A 16,648-nucleotide genomic window follows, 5' to 3' on the forward strand; every position below is an offset into this window, starting at 1 on the left:
TGAGCTAGATAGATCGCCTATCTAAACCACTATAGATGTAGTGAACCACTGAATTGTGAGAATGTTCATGCGTAGAAGGAAAGAAGGCAGGACTCTTTCCTTAGGAAGAAAGTGAATCTTGGCCGTAGAAGTGGGAGAAGAACAAAAGGGAAAAGTGGTTCTGACGTTACTTTGTTATTAAACTCTAGGAAGCTGCTGAGTATATGCATTTCTTTAAAAAATAAATGGAGGTTTATGTCTGTTTTAGGGGCCGTTGTTAATTTTTCTGACCTGGAAAACCTTGTTTCAGTTGAATGTTTACTTTTGCAAAAAGAATAAAAATATTCTATGCATTTGTACATACTCCATTCAGTTTGGTGGGATTTTATTAAATATTTTTACTAGTCAGACATTCTGTTAGACTGTCATACTTTTGTCTTTGTGGCAGTCTATCAACTAAAACCTTTGTTTCTCCCTTTTTTGTATGTAGTGTAAATGTTGTGTACCTTGACTTACACAGTAGATATTTTCCTGAAACTGTTTAGGATACAAAAATTTTGTTTGCAAGAGATAAAAATCAGAATTAGCATCAGTTAATAATACAGATTAATGGTAAAATGAAATCTTGATACAACTTGGAATGGAAGCCTATTTCTAATGCTGCATAGGTAGCATCTTGCTATTGTGACTTTTTGTTTTTACTTTTTTCCCCAAATGAGTTTCTTCTTTCTCCTAGGCATGGATGTAGAGAACACATGCCTCTCACTCATTTTGCTATTAACATATGTTTTATTTTCTCTTTTGATAGAGCTCAAGTATAGACTTTCTGGCAAACCAAGGATTTGATTTTAATAAAGTTTTTCGCAATGGTAAGATTAGTTTTTTTACTCGCCTTCAAAAGTAGTGAAGCTTTGTATATGGATCTGGGTGTAGTTTAATTGTAGTTTTGTGCATATTACCTAGGGAAAATGTATGACTGGAAAAATATGAGTCAGTCATCTTGCAAGAGTTAGAGATAACTAATGGAGATCCTTTGTGATCTATTGGTATTCATTCAGTGTTAAGAGAGCAAGAGAAAGTCCTCTAACTGTTGGATGGACTCCATTGTAGTAGATTTTGGAGATGTACAAGATTAGTCCAGAATGAATAGGTATGGATGGGTTTCATTCTTAATGGTGATAAGCTCATAAATCCTCGGTCTGGTCTGCTAGCTAGTCCCTCCCTGTACACAGCAGTACATTTCTTGTAATGCACTGTCTCCTCACCTTTGCCTAATAGGATTCCTAGCTTCCTTTCAGCTTGGTTGGAAATGATTTGTTTCCTCCTAGGATGACTTTTGGAGGACAATATTCATTTGCATATTCAAGATCTAATGTGTTATTTGTCCTACCAAATGTGATTGTCTTTTATGTTGATTCTGAGCTTTTTATGCCTGGTTGTAAATCTTTGCTGAATTGCCATCATCTTATTTGTTAAAAAATTTTTATTCAAATTTTATGTTTACTAATAAAATGTTATTTTTAGGAATCCCGTATTTAAATCAGGAAGAAGAAAGACAGTTGCGGGAGCAGTATGATGAAAAACGTTCACAATCCAATGGGGCTGGAGCTTTGTCATATATATCTCCTAACGCTTCAAAGTGTCCTGTGGTTATTCCTGAGGATCAGAAAAAATTTATTGAAAAAGTGGTGTAAGTTGTTATACCAACATATAAAAAGTACATTCATTAATATAATGGAATGACTTTAAAGGTAGTGTTGGTACAGGAATAAAAGGTATTTTGATTAGATTCTATTATATCAGGTTTTTATTGTCGACATTGAGTCAACTTGAATTATGGTATATACATACATAGATACATACATATATACACACACACATATGTGTAATAACTAGCTATGTTATAAATAAAATTCTCAGGATATCACTTCTTGAACTTGTTTGTCTTATATAACAGTTCTCATGGTATTTGGCAACCATGCTTTCATATTGACTGTCAACAATTTTCGTGCTTGTCAGAGTGATAAAATTGTTTATTTGCCAAGAGGAAGTATGATATTAAGGATAGAGAAAGGTATTTATATTAAACTCTGTCTTCTATTCTTTATGTTAAAAATAATTGGAGACAAATGAGTGGGTAATTGGTGGGAAGTAGGGGTAGCTAAGCTTTTAATGGCGAAAGCAACATACACATAGAGATAAAAATAAATGAGGGTTTTTATAGTCTTAATCTGGTCTTGGAATTTAATCTTCCTTAGAAGTTGTATTTTTAAAAAAAATTATTATTTTTAGAAGACATAGTCTTGAATCTTGAATAGTTAGTGTACATCAAAATACCTAATTGATTATTTTTGAAAATATGTTGGTGCTGTGTTGGAATTTGAACCTAGTGAGTCTTTTAATACTATACCTAGTCTTTTTAACATCTGTGTTTGTAATAGCAGGTAGTTTTAACATTGCTAGTGCTTCAACCCCAAATGAGTATTTGTGTGATACTGTCTAAAATTAAGAGATGAGAAGTCAATATGTAGCATTTCAGTTTTCTTACCACATTTTTATGAGTATATATTGACATCAGGTCTTTCATTTAAGGAGTGAAATCTTGCAGATAAGTGTCTAAACATAATCTAAAAATATACAAGAAAACAAACTGGTAGAAAATATAGCTGCTGTGTCTTTCCCTATTTTATTTTAACTGTGCTCTAGGACTGAGTTCTTCATCTTAAAAGAAATGAAGAATTTGGTGTATTTACTGATATTTTTAGAGTAACAAATGCTGTGGGTACAAATAGCCTTTTACCAGGACAAGATGAGTCAAAAGCATATGGGAAAGTTCCAGGCTCTTCAGCTCTGGCTCCATGATGGTGACAAGTAAAATGGAGGTCACAGTATTGTTTCAGGTACCTAGTAAGTGGCTAGACTCAGTTGAAGAGAAAGTCACACTTCAGCACTGAAATTGCCTAGAAGTCAGGGTTCACTACCATTCAGGGTTGTAACTGTGTCACATCTCCTAGTCTCATCCTAAGAGAGGTCAGGGTACTAATTTCATTATTGAAGAGGAAGCCACAGCCTTCTGCCACATTCTGAGTTACATTTTTATGCTCTGTATTGTGTCTACTACTTGACAAAGTTTTTGACAAGGAAATTTATCATTGAAATGCATGCTCTTTATTAATTTATATGTTATTGCATCTGTTTTGTTTTTAAAGCTTAATTTTCAGACAAGGTTTATTTCATTAAATATAATAATGTGAAACTGAAATTGACAATGAGTATGTCATTTTTCCAGCTAAACAAAAGACAAGTCTTGTGGTACCCAGAAAGTTTTACTTTAATTTAAAAAATCTTGTGTCTCAATTTTTTAAAAAGCAAATGCCAGTACCAAGTTTTTACAAACTAAGTCTTTTTTCCCCAACTCATCAAATGTTCATTTATTGAGCACCTCTTGTTTAAGGCTCTGTGGAATGATTGTTGTCTTAATGGAATGTAACATTTAGAGAACCTCCATTGCATTGGGAAAGCCTAGTACTTTGGATGATTGCTTCTTTTATTTCTATCAGGTCCAATTCTTTTCATTAACAAAATGTTGACCATTTAAACTTTGGGGATCCTTATCTTAACTCTCACTCAGACTGATGAGTCAGGTCCTTGAACGAGACCGTATCTTCCCTTGGAGGTACTAGGGATATGCCCATGGGAATATAGGGTTCTCTAATACTGTTGTCTCAAGCTTCCATTCTGGTGTGTTCTCCCCAGTGTTAGTTACCAGTGATTAGCATTCGAGGTTCTTTTAACCATTAGCATCAGTTGCCTGTTATAAAGGAGTACTTACTGAGGAACTAGAGCAAGAAGAGACACCCAGAGGCACACTCTCCTTTATACTGCCTTTATATTCCCTGGGGGTAGTGGACTCAGACTTAGAAGAGTTTCTATAGAAAATTCTCCATATCGAGTTCATTCCTAAATATGGCATAGTTGATGGGACAGTTGATCCCTTGTTTGTAGAATGCAGCATCTTGGCTGTTGGGTCATTTTTTGCCTGGGCTGGAACACAGTTGTGTTTCACGACTGTATTGGCTGCTTGAGTTCAGCTTTTCTTAAATGTTGGCATTGACTCTAGTTCCTGGCCCTCTGTTAGGTTTACTGACCTTCGAAGTTAACAAGGTCCAGTCTAGTCGGTTCCTTCTAAAATACTTCCTCACCTCAGGAAAGAATAGATGCAACATGAGGAGAAGCAATTTCAGGGCCACATGTTTATGACTTCATGTGGCAGAATAGGGTAGTAGTGCCAGCTCTTTTTTCCCCACTTTGAGGCTTATGGCAATCCTCGTTTTCTTACTTGGATCCAGCTAGTCAAGAAGCTATCAAAGTATATTATTTGATAGTACCTTGTTTGTGTGTTAAGACATTTTAATTTAATGATGTTAGAGAGCCTAACTCATTCTATAAATATGATTTTCTTGGTCTTATTCTGTTTCACCAGAGAGAAAATAGAGGATTTGATACAAAATGAAGAAAACAAGAACTTGAATTTAGAACCATGCACAGGGTTAGTTGCTCTCTATATAACATTCTGTTCTTTTGGGGGGAAAGTAAATTATTTATGTGACTTGACACTGAGTCTGCTTTGGTTAAGCCTATTCTGTAAACAGTCTTTTTACCATAGGATGTTGTTGGAGTTTGAAGACTAATGTTAGCCCTGATGGAATAAGTATAGATTGTTTATTGACACACCAAATGAATACCTTACCTTTTTGTGGTCACACTTCTTACTTTGGGGTGCATGAATTCTTGTTGACCTTAAAGTTGTGCACCTTCACACATATGTAGCCTCTAACTTTTTGTAAATACGTGAAGAGCTCCCAGGAGAAGAAATGATTATAGTGGAAAGCATAATGGCTTTAGAGTCAAGAGACCTGGGTGTAAAATAACATTTTCTATAGTTCTAACACCTCAAGCTAGGTGCTTCACCTATATGGCCTTCAGTTTCCTAATCTGTAAAAAGAGGATGAAGTATTAGGTGAACTTTAAAGTTTTTTTCTATTCTGTGATAGTTATCTACATGTGATAGATGGTAGTGCAGAAATTGACAGTGACTTTTAAATGCCTTTACTTTCATTACCATGAAAGTATGGGCATCCTCTAAGAACTTGGAAACCCAGAGGTTTCTTTTAGTAGTTAGTATTTTTTTTTTTTTAGAGGAAATAATGTAATTCCTTAATTTGAAAAATGGTACTGAACCTCAGAGATAAGTTAAACCTACTGCTGGAATGGGGATTCTTTTTTAGACTGTGCTGTTGCCTCTCTTTAAACAGCTGTAGCTGTACACAGATGGTCAGAAAGTAGCAAATGAGTGTATTCAGGACAGAACTCCACTCCCGTGGCTCCTGTGTTTCCATTCTCTAGTTTTATTTTTTCTTAGCATTGACGTTTTTGCAGACCCAGTTCACGCCGTCCTGTATTCCTTCTGCTGTAAGGGCTGAGCAAGACTAGATCTGCCAGACCCTGTCGCGGATTGTCTGTAGGTTCAGTCCTTCTGCAATCTCTGAGGCAGGGGCTGCGGTGAGCAAATCCTGCTTGTTAGCAAAGATGAGCACAGGGACACCACTTAGCTCTTCTTCATCCAGTAATTCAGCTAGTTCCAGACCCATCTCTTCAAATCGTTTTCTGTCTGCACTGTCAATAACATATATAAGTACATCAGTATTTTCAAAATAATTCCTCCAGTATGACCTGATTTTCCTCTGTCCACCAGTGTCCCATACAGTCAGTTTAAAACCTTGTGACTATACACTTTGGATGTTAAAGTCCTGTGTAGGTGTAACGTGACTGATGTCTTCAGATGCACGCTGCTTCAGAAGTGTACTTTTGCCTGCATTACCCAAGCCCAGGAGAAGAATTCTCACCTCCTGGTCTGGTGCACTCTTCAGTTTGCACAGGATTGAGAGTAAACCCATCCTCCCGCTGACTCCCTCCTCCTCCTCTTCCTCCTCCTCCTCCTGCCTCCCCCATTACCAGGTGTAGTTGGTATTTTTTAAACAATTCTTAAATGAGTGTTGTTTCTTCTTGTACTGCATAGTTGCTCTTCATACAGTAGCCAAAAGGAACATTTTAGGTAGATAAGGATATATATTTTTTAATTACAGAAATAACTGCTATTTGATCAGTTAATTTTCTCAGAATATACCACATATAATAATTTTTCTTTTGCTTTTATAGGTTTCAAAGGAAGCTAATTTATCAGACTTTGAGCTGGAAGTAAGTATTCATATTGTATTAATTTTCCCTGGGAACTTTCTGGGGGGGACCAAGTTTTAAGGATTCTGTATAATTTCTTAGCTTTAGGTTTATTTTCGAATTTCTGCTATTTTGTCAAACCATACAAGGAATAACTCCCATGAAGTACTTTGAAGGGTATGAACTAGAAATAAAGATTGTATTTAAAGTACGCTGTTGCTTTTTAAACTAATGTACAAATGCTTTTTTAAAATTAAATCTATGTCCAGCAACAATTTTCTGGAGAAAAATCTTGTTTGGGAATTAAACTTTTAAAAAATGCTTGTTTTTTTAATCTTTGTTTTCAGTTTTGAAGACTATAAAATCATTTGTGCTATTGTAAGATCTTTGGCACAGTTGTTACTTGGAGTGTATATCATCATAATTAAGTTTCATAGTGTACTTAGGTCTCATTTGAGTGCCTTTTCTATAGACACATAACTAATGGAATGATAAAAGCTATTTGGTCATTTCTGTTTGTCTCTGGATTTTTTCTATAGCTTTAATTTTATAGTTTACCGTTAGATATTTGGAAATTTACTTTGAACACAATAATAGATCTATAATAATATCTTGATTTAGGAAGATGAGGGATATTGTTTAATTTGCTCAGTCTGCTTCCTTGTTTAGGTATTCTTGCAGCTAATAGACAGTTCCAGTCAGACTGATACAAAATATTTTGCCAACATAAAAATAGCTGTCATTTCTTAAACTTTTCCCAAAACAGAAAATTGTTAAATTCTTGAATATCAAAAGACTTGTTTGGAAGCTTCAAATTAAATAAGAACTGCTAGATTTTAATAATAAGAGCAGTTAGGCAAAGTAGGTGCTTGCTTTATTCTGTGCTTAGAAGCAAGTTTTGACTGTATTGGGAAATTGAAAATTGTTGTTATGAAAACGTAAGATCTTTCTTTCTCCCCGAGTACAGTGTTTTCACACAGCAAATAGAGCAAGATGAAACAATTCCATTTTAATTTTAGGTAAATTCTTAAGCATTTTGCATTTTTAAGAACAAGTGAAACTTTCTTCTTTCTCAAGTGTTGTGTGCTTCATATTTAATGACAGTCATTTCATTTGGTTGAAATGTAGGACATTTACTATAGCTTTAAGCATGGAGTTTTAATTGTTGGCTATCAGTTTCTCATAATGCATTTTCCTTTTTTAGGTATCCCAAAGGCATACATGTTGAAACTTTAGAAACAGAGAAGGTAATCCAAAAAATGAACCACGGTTACTTTTTAACATATATATTGAATTTACATATTGACGCTCAATATTCACCAAACTATCCATGTGTATCTTAGGCTAGGTTTTGTCGTGTATGCAGGTTGGTAAGATTGAAAGCCATTTGATAAACTCTTCTACAGTATTACTGTTGATTAGATAGATCATCTTGTAGTTGGGCAGGTTCAGAACTGGTTGAATGACCAGAAGCAAAGCATTGTTAGTGCAAATCTGAAGGAAAGACTAGTGGATTGCACTAAAAGCTTCATTCCCTTGACTGTGTTTTTTCTTCATTGATAATATTGTTCATCAGATTTATAGGTGACATAAACAAGGTGGGATGGCTTCTCTGTTGGATGACAAAATGTGATCTGAAGATCTTGAGAGATGTGAATGGTCAGCTGAAATAATAAAATTGAGTTTAGTAGGGATAAGTGTAAAGAATTACACTAGGTTTCAAGGGATCAACTTCACAAGTACAAAGTGGCAAAAGGTAAGGAGAGTGAGGTTGCATAAGGTAGTTCTAGTATGTTATACACTTGATGGATCTTGAAGCTCAGGTTGTTGTTATTACATAACTATTATATTTTAACAAGCACCTACTGTGATATGCTGTAGATAAAGGATAATACATGTGTTAGATAAGGGACTCTTTAAAAAAATAATTAGAGATTTTAATGGACTTCAAATTCAATATCAGTGTGTTTTGGTCATAAAAAAAGCTAATGCTGTCTCAGGCTACATGAATAACCTAGAACAATGCTAAATGAGTGATTTTAACAGGGGTGGTGATAAGGCTGATGATAACACATCTGGCAGATTACATTAGGTTCTGGGTGTCACATTGTAGGATGCCTGTTATTGACAAGCTTGAACATGTATAGAAGGTGGTACTCAAGTGGTAAAAGAGCTTAAAATTGTGTCATAGAGGATAGATTGAAATGATTGGAGATATTTGGTCTGAAAAATGAGAGAATTAGGGAGATGAGTCTTGATTTCTATCTTTACATTTTTGTAGGATTGTCATATGGAGACAGGGACAGTGGTACTACAGCACCCACTTTAGATACAGGTTACATGGAGTAGATGACTTTTGGAGTCCTTGCCAACACTGTAAGATTTTGTGATTCTAGACACCGGAAATGGATAGATTGTAAGCAGACCTGTCTCCAAAAGGTGTCCAAAGTATCAGGAACATTACTGAGAAGTAGCGATCGATTCTAATGTTGGGTTGTTGTGTTCGTCCTTCATTTTTGATATCAGAGAAATGATGACTTTGTTGTGAGGGAAGGAGGGCTGTGCAGGGTCGCCAGCCTCACTTACTCCTCCTGAGCCATCTGAATCTAGTGACCAGACATTCATCAGGATGACTGGAGATGGTCCAGGATGCAGTGGGAGACCTTGGCCTTTTTAGCCTAAGGCCTTTTCAGGTACTCACTTAGAGTGAGGTAATGCCCATTCAGTGAATAGGCCTTTTTAAGAAGTAGTGAGGGAACGGCCTCTTTAATGAGCAAAAGAAAAGAATAAATAAATCAAGTTGGGAGGGAAAGAGAAACAGTTACTATTGATAATCACTCTAAGCCAGGAAGGTCCAGAAAACAGCCATTAAGTGGAGCCTGGGCAGGGACCTATTGTTGTCCAATGTATGGGCTTCAGAGCGTACCGGGTTTAAGATTTTAGGAAAGATGAGAGAGAAAGAAATCTAGTCAGTAAATTCCAAATTAATTGGGCAGCTTCTGACCATCCAAATTTAGCTTCCTTTGGAGAAGAAAAGGAAGGGAAGAGGAAGACAAGAGAGAGAGAGGATAAGCTGAGTTATCCAGCTAGCTGGGCCCCCATTCAGACCACTTCATCTGCTCAGGTTTTGTTCATTCTTCATTTTCAAAGAAGACCATGACATCAGAGAAATGATGACATGAGTTGCACTTGACTCTGTTTTGAGTGAAGGAGGGCTGTGCAGGTCACCAGCCTCACTTTCTCCTCCTGAGCCATCGTTTCTAATGCAACATTTTTCTAAAGGCCTCAGAATATAAAATGAAAGCACTGCTTAAAAGTCAGTTATTTTTTAAAAAGCAGTGAATGGAAAGAACGTTGAGAAAAAGATCTGTGGAAAAATCCTTGCATTTGGAGTCAGAGGAGCTGGATTTGAATTCTGGTTCAGCCAATTACTATTTGTGTGATCTTGGCACAATGTTTCATTTCTCTAGGCTTCAACTTCCTCAACTTTAAAAACGAGAGGGTTACTTTAGATTACCAAAATCCATTCTGGCTATGGATAAATTGTGTATTTGTAAGCAGATCTAGTTCATCCAAGATTTAAAACTCTGAGGTGTGTTCGTGTTCCTTTGTGAAAACTTAAAATGCATAAATTGTCAGAAGAGTGAATATTGGTGAAATATTTAGTTGATATGATATGTAACGTATCATAGAATATCAGGTTTTTTCCCCCACAAATAGCCAAAAATAGAATGAGAATGTTTTTAAGGCATTACTTTTTAAAAAATTCCGATGTCAAATTAATAACCAAAAATGTTTAAATGCAATTAATTCATTACAATGTTGGCTTATGCTACTAATAGCTTATGCTTTTTTTGGACTGTAATCAATTTATTTAAATTAATAAGACTTGAGAAATATTTGTAATGGAAAGGCTGACCCTAGATTTTAGATAGTAATATATCACTATAAAATACTTGCAGCTGAGTTTGACTCATGGCACATGGAAGACTGCTTCCAGTGTGGTCAGATTTTTTAATTTTCTGGATTTAAGTTGCTTCCAGGATATTTTATTTGTAATTTGGTGATTTTTTTTTTTCAGAAAGAGCGATATATTGTTATTAGCAAAGTGGATGAGGAAGAACGTAAAAGGAGAGAGCAGCAGAAGCATGCTAAAGAACAGGTAAATTCTATTTTTTTTACTTTCAGGTAAAGCTTGACAGTATTTTATTTTTTTAATTACTTTTTCTTTTAATAACCGCATATCTGTATTATGTGAAGAAATGTTTTTTATGTCAGACAAATCTAACTCTTTGTTTGGAGGAAAAAACAAGTAATAGTTTAGACGTAGCCAACAAAATGTATCATGTTCTTCCACAATTACTAATACTAATACATATTTGACTTCATCTTTGTCCAGTCTGCACGTATTATACAAGGCAGTCCTATAGAAATTGTTGTTCTTAATCATTATTTAGTTTCTATAAAAGTATTGTCAAACTTTAACATCTCTAATTTGATTTTTCCATGTCTGCCTGTGAGTAAGAAGATACAGTTGAATCTTTGTTTTAGGATATGACTAACTGAATTATCAACTAGTTCTGTTTTTACTCAGTGTAGTTATATTTTCAAAGATAGTCTAATCAGTAGCATATGTAATATGAATTGCATATTTAATGTGAGTATGAGATTTTTGATAAGGATCTGTTGCGTGTGGTGTGTATTCTAGAAACTTTTTTGGAAAACAATTCTGATATTTTAAAAAAACACTACCGTAACATTCATTGAAAAACTGCTTTTAAATATTAATAGGAAAGCAATATGGGAAAAACTATAATTAGTGGATTTTTGGAAGAAGAAGAGATTCTCTACTTAGTGAAACATGGAGTTCATAGCGATATCTGGTTATTCTGAGCTATTTCTGTTTGTTGTTATTGCACAGTTGTTTTCAGTGGTGTCTTTTGGGGTTTTCTTGGCAAAGATACTGAAATCGTTTCCTGTTTCCTTCTCCAGCTCATTTCCCAGATGAGGAGATTGAGACAAACAGAGTTAAGTGACTTGCCCAGGGTCACACAGATACTAAGTTTCTGAGGGCAGATTTGCATTCAGGAAGATGAGTCTTTCTGACTCTAGGCTTGGTACTCTATCCACTATCCTTGATCTCAAGGAGTTTATGTGTTAGTAGTGATAAGAATAGTCATTTAGGATATGATTTGTAGCCATATAATAATACCTGATAATGGTCTAAGTTTAAGATAATTAATTGTTAAGATAATTAATTGTTAATTGTCTAGACTTAACTGCTATTAAGTGATTGTCTAGGAGGAGTTAACTGTTGTTCACACCCTAATACTTGCCAGTTAATATAAGAAATTAAGACTAGGTATAAACCAACTTGAATCAAAGTGGATTTTTCTGAAAAAAAAGCAGGAATTACAAGAATATTTGAGATCGACAGACTACCGCTTGTATTTGACCTTATTTGTTCAGTATGATTAAATTCTTTACTTTCCTGTGGTATTTAATTTAATCACCAGATGGCACATTTTTTTTTATCAATCAGAAATGATTGAAGGGTGAGACAGGTAGGGAGGAGACTGAAGCAACACCATCATCTGACTTGTCAGAAGTGTCCAAGAACTGTTTACCCAAATGGGTAATTTCAGGTATTTTTGTGGAAGTTACAAATACTTAATTTGCTGTTTGTTGTTGCTTCTTAGCTCTAGTTACTGAAGCTGAAGGTTACTTACTTTTGCAGTTGAGGTTTTGTAGTAGTTATTTTTGAACATTGCAAAGCACACTGGAGCCCAAAATGAAAGTGAGTAAGAGCTTTTCTGTATTGAATACTGTATGAAATGTTGGTGCTTCAAATATTGTATGTCCCAATGTTGATTTAACAAAGACTTTTTTTTTATAGGAGGAACTTAATGATGCTGTAGGATTTTCTAGAGTCATTCATGCCATTGCCAATTCTGTAAGTTAACCAGACCATTTCCTTTAGATAATTTCTATTAAATCCTTGAGATTAGCATATTGAAATGACAGAATATAGTGTTAATAGAGAAACTTAAATTTTTGATACTTTTGGTATGATAAATGTGTAGGAAAATTATTAGATATCTGTACATAGACATTAATCAATTGTATATATATATACATATGTATATACATATATATATATATATATATATATATATATATATATATATATATATATATATATATAAAATTTGAAAGGTTCTTTATTAAAATGGAAACTTGTTCCTACAGTGTATGGAAGGAATACACTCTGTTGTTTTTTATTGATTTACATAAAGAAAATAATTACTGTGGTTTGTGTTTAAAAACAATAACAAGTAAGGGAGTTGGGGAGGAAAGCAAAGGATTTGACAAAAAAGATGTTAGGCAGCTTAAAAAATTTTTTTTTGCTCCTTCCTTTTATTGTAGAAAATGCTACAGATAGGAAATATGGGAGGGCATATTCCATTAACCTTATATTTTTCCTTTTGCTGTAAATGTATTTGCATATTATATTGGTTAATCTTATTACAATTTGACATGTTTTTCAAAGTGTGCTGATAACTTGGGTGAGTTTTACACACATTTTCTCTTTCTCTCTCTTCTTCTCCTTTCTCTTTTTCCCCTTCTTCCTCTCCTATTGATGATATGCGCCAGACTGGAACAATATCCACAGTTAGCTATAGACAGATGGTGAAGTACAGCATATTTCTCTGTGCGTTACTACATCTAGGTTTTGCAGGTAATTAATGGTGCTCTGTGCCTACAGGTTGGAATCTGAGACCTTTCTTGGAGCAGAATGTGCCTTGAGAAAAATCTAAACTTTGTAGCAGGGAGCATATAAGGCCAAGGAAAGTTCCTAGGACATAAGTCCCTGGATCTCTTTACCTGGTGTAGTGTAGTGTCTCTGTGGTTTTGTTTCTTGAGACCAGGCTCTGAACATAAGCGTACTCTGAATGACATTGCCTTGACTGTACCCTTAAGCAATAACATTTCTCAGTAATGTTCACTTCAACATATCCTTGTTGAATGCTCTCTGTTTCTGCTGTTTTGGGGATTGGGGAAGATAGAAAGTTTAGATGAGATATGATGCCTGCCCTTGCAGAGCTTATGGTCTTATTCTTTTTAATGTAGCCTCAGACTCAGCTGTAAAGTAATGAAATTCCACAGTAACATAGTTTCTCTGAGTGCCCATTTATATAGTTCTTCTTATAGAATTAACATTCCCCTGTAAAGTACTTTCATCTAATGTGCTTTTTATAGAATCTGGTAATGTAATGAGGGATATGCCTATTACCCTGCACAATGTTGTTCGATTTGAGAAAAGCATATTAGATGAATCCAGTTTACAGGGGAAAATTAATTTCATAGAAAACACAGTATAAATGGACATTCAACTTCCATTTGGTGATGGCATTTTAATCTTCAAACTAGGATGTCTTAACAACTTATCAAATTGAAATTCTACACATTTTTTTTGTCCCACCTCCTTTTCATGACATTTTACATCTCTCTTAACAGTAGGACCAGGAACCATCCTATGGGGAAAAAAATCCAATTTATAAAGTTCCTCTAAGTTATCAAGACATTTTGAAAAACATGTCATAGTTTTAGGATATTTTTATCATTGTAAAGGTACTCAGAGATACTATACATAAATAGTATATTAGGCACATAATTTGTTAAATAAATTACTCAACAGACAGGAATTTGGGAATATGTGTTTTAATTCAGTGGAACTTATATTCATACATCCAAGTTGTTTTAGGGCAGTTTGTCAGCTAAGGCAAGGGAAAAAATCCCACCACTCTATTGTGTCAAGCTGATGTCACAGTGGTTTTTGTTGAAATGGTATTCCACCTGCATAGACAAAAAACCCCATTGCTTTGTTCCATTATTTCATTTTTAGGTAAATGGAGTAATTAAAAAATTGAAAAAAATTTATTGTGGAAATTGTTTTTTAGAAAATGCCACTTGTGAACTTTGACATAGATGATAGTGATGCATCTTGAATACAATTGAATGCTAGTTTTTATTGTTTAGTATTACTGTGGTAGAGCTATTTTTATTTTTCTCAATTTGTGGAGAAGTTTTATAATTAACAATCTTACAAAAGTACATTCAAGATTTTCTTACAAGATGTTTGATAACTCAAAACACTCACCTTTTGTAAGTTTGACACTTTTAAAATTAAACTCCCCAAATAGAATTTTAAGTTACTTTGAATTGTAGCAAATGGTAAAACATTGTCTGGGAAAAAAAAAACTCAGGATCACATGATCCTTTTTTACCATGATCCTTTCTCCCCAAATTTAAAAAAAAATTAGGGGAGGAGAGAGCACAATCCTTTCTAAAAAATAAATTTTATTGATATCTTTTGGGGTTTTTTTTGTCACCTATATTTCCCAATGAATATGTCCCCCATCCTCTCCCAGAGAACCATCCTTTATAAGAAAGAAATTTTAAACAAGAGGGAAAAGGGAAAAAATTCTGTGAAGGTAAACAACATATACAAAAAACCCTCTAAACAACATAATAAATATAACAGATGTCTACAATGGAACTGGAATTCTACTTCTTTATTCTTTGAAATTGATGCCATATATAGTGTAATGTGATGTAAAGAAGTTACTTTATAAACCTAACTCTCTTTAGGGCAAACTTGTTATTGGTCATAATATGCTCTTGGATGTCATGCATACAATTCACCAGTTCTACTGCCCATTACCGGAGGTAAGTTGCCAATCCTTATTAACAATTTCACATAATATTCTTTTGTATTGTACACACACAGTTTCTTTCTTGCATATTATGTGTTCCATGGAAAGGAACTTACTAGGGAATAGAGTGGTCCTTTAACTTTACATTACTGAAGAAGTATGTACAGTGTTTTAAGTCACATCAGTGGTAAGGCAAGGGGGTAATATTCATTCAGTGTTGTTTTTTTTTAACTCTTTTCTGTTTGAGAATTGGTTCCTAAACCATAGGAATTTTTTAGTTTGTTGATTATAGAACGAGATAGACAGTAGAGGTAGGTGATGTTTCAGGAAAAAAAGAATAGTTGAGATATGAAAATATGCATTCTGTCATCCTGGATGGTTTTATTCAGACTTTTTTCTGATCTTACTGGAATTTCTTTCCTTAAAGAAGAAGTTGATACATTTTTATTTTGATAACAGATTCTTTCTAACAAGCACCCAAATTTGCTTCTATATATGTTAAATTCTCAAAGATGAGTGCTTTCATTTTGACACTGTCCCGTTGATCTACTTCTCAGTTTTTTAACCAATACCAGATGGTTTTGATTGAATGCTTCTTTATAATATAGTTCAAGATGCAGAAGTGCCATTACCACTTTGTCCTTAAGTCTTTTCATCATTTTCCTTGATCTTCTATTTTTTCCAAATGAATTTTTGATATTTTATCAACTTCTTTAAAATATCCTTTTGATAATGTTATTGATATAGCATTAAAAGTATAAATTAACTTTGACAGTATTGCCATTTTTATTACATTGACACAGCCCAGCTAGGATCATGTAATATTCCTCCAGCTATTTTAAATTCTTAATTTCTTCAAGGAGAACTTTATACTTGAATCTTTTGGATAACTTTATATGGAAGAGACCTTACAAATCGATCAGTCTAACCATCCTAGTGGTATGGGCCTAGTATTGATGAATAATTTTGTAACTTTTCTTACATAATTCCAAGTTGTTTTCCAGAAAGTTTCAGCCAGTCTAAACTGTCTTTTATAATCATTACTGCCAGTGTGATGGGTGAAAGGTAAAATTTCAGAGTAATTTTAATTTGCGTTTCTCTTATTAGCAGTTTGGAGCATCTTTTCATGTTGTTATTTATTTTTTATTATTTCCACTTATAGAACTGTCATTATCCTTAAACTGCTATAACTGCTTAGTCATATTTCTATGTCTAGTTCCTAACATATCTCAGATATCAGCTTTTTGTCCCAAGTTTGATACAAAGATTTGCTTTTCATTCTGCATACCTCCTTTTCTTTGAGTTTTATTTCTTTTGTCATGCTTTTTCATGTAATTAAAAGACTTTTATGATTTCCCCTATCATTTGCTTATCAGTTTTCCCCCTAATCATAGCTGTGAAAAATACTTTTATTATCTTTCCATTTTTTATGATTTTACCTTTTATATTTAAGTTCCTTTTGGAGAATGTTTATGGTATATGGTATAAGATGTTAAGCTAAATTTGCTTTTTGCTAAACTGCTTTCTAGTTTTTCTCCTGGTGGTTTATTGAATTTATCCATGTCTGGACTACATTTATTTACTTCTAGGTTTTATTTGTCTAGCCTGTTGCATTTTTGTATTTTTAACCAATACTTAATGATTCTTATAATTAATGCTATAATATGTTTTAAGTTCTGTTAATGTTAGTCTTCTTCCCTTGAAATCCTTAACCT

The 16,648-nt window shown here is 34.0% G+C and overlaps 1 protein-coding gene and 1 pseudogene across 3 annotated transcripts in view; one reads left to right on the forward strand and one right to left on the reverse strand.

The window, feature by feature from the left end:
- The window catches only part of PARN (poly(A)-specific ribonuclease), a 187,148-nt gene that overhangs the window by 10,669 nt on the left and 159,831 nt on the right, over positions 1-16,648 (forward strand). For all 3 annotated transcript variants that reach the window (XR_011967137.1, XM_072609539.1, XM_072609548.1), the window contains exons 6-13: positions 788-848; positions 1,504-1,669; positions 4,463-4,528; positions 6,199-6,237; positions 7,421-7,463; positions 10,298-10,378; positions 12,113-12,169; positions 14,869-14,946. Coding sequence is in view for 2 of the 3 variants with exons in the window: in XM_072609539.1 (XP_072465640.1) it covers positions 788-848; positions 1,504-1,669; positions 4,463-4,528; positions 6,199-6,237; positions 7,421-7,463; positions 10,298-10,378; positions 12,113-12,169; positions 14,869-14,946 (591 nt within the window). In the remaining variant the exon portion in view is untranslated. The remainder of the gene's footprint in view (positions 1-787; positions 849-1,503; positions 1,670-4,462; positions 4,529-6,198; positions 6,238-7,420; positions 7,464-10,297; positions 10,379-12,112; positions 12,170-14,868; positions 14,947-16,648) is intronic.
- On the reverse strand, positions 5,363-5,951 carry LOC140504520 (ADP-ribosylation factor-like protein 3; annotated as a pseudogene).

The sequence above is a fragment of the Notamacropus eugenii genome, chromosome 1 (genome assembly GCF_028372415.1).
Source record: "Notamacropus eugenii isolate mMacEug1 chromosome 1, mMacEug1.pri_v2, whole genome shotgun sequence".
Lineage (NCBI taxonomy): Eukaryota > Metazoa > Chordata > Mammalia > Diprotodontia > Macropodidae > Notamacropus > Notamacropus eugenii.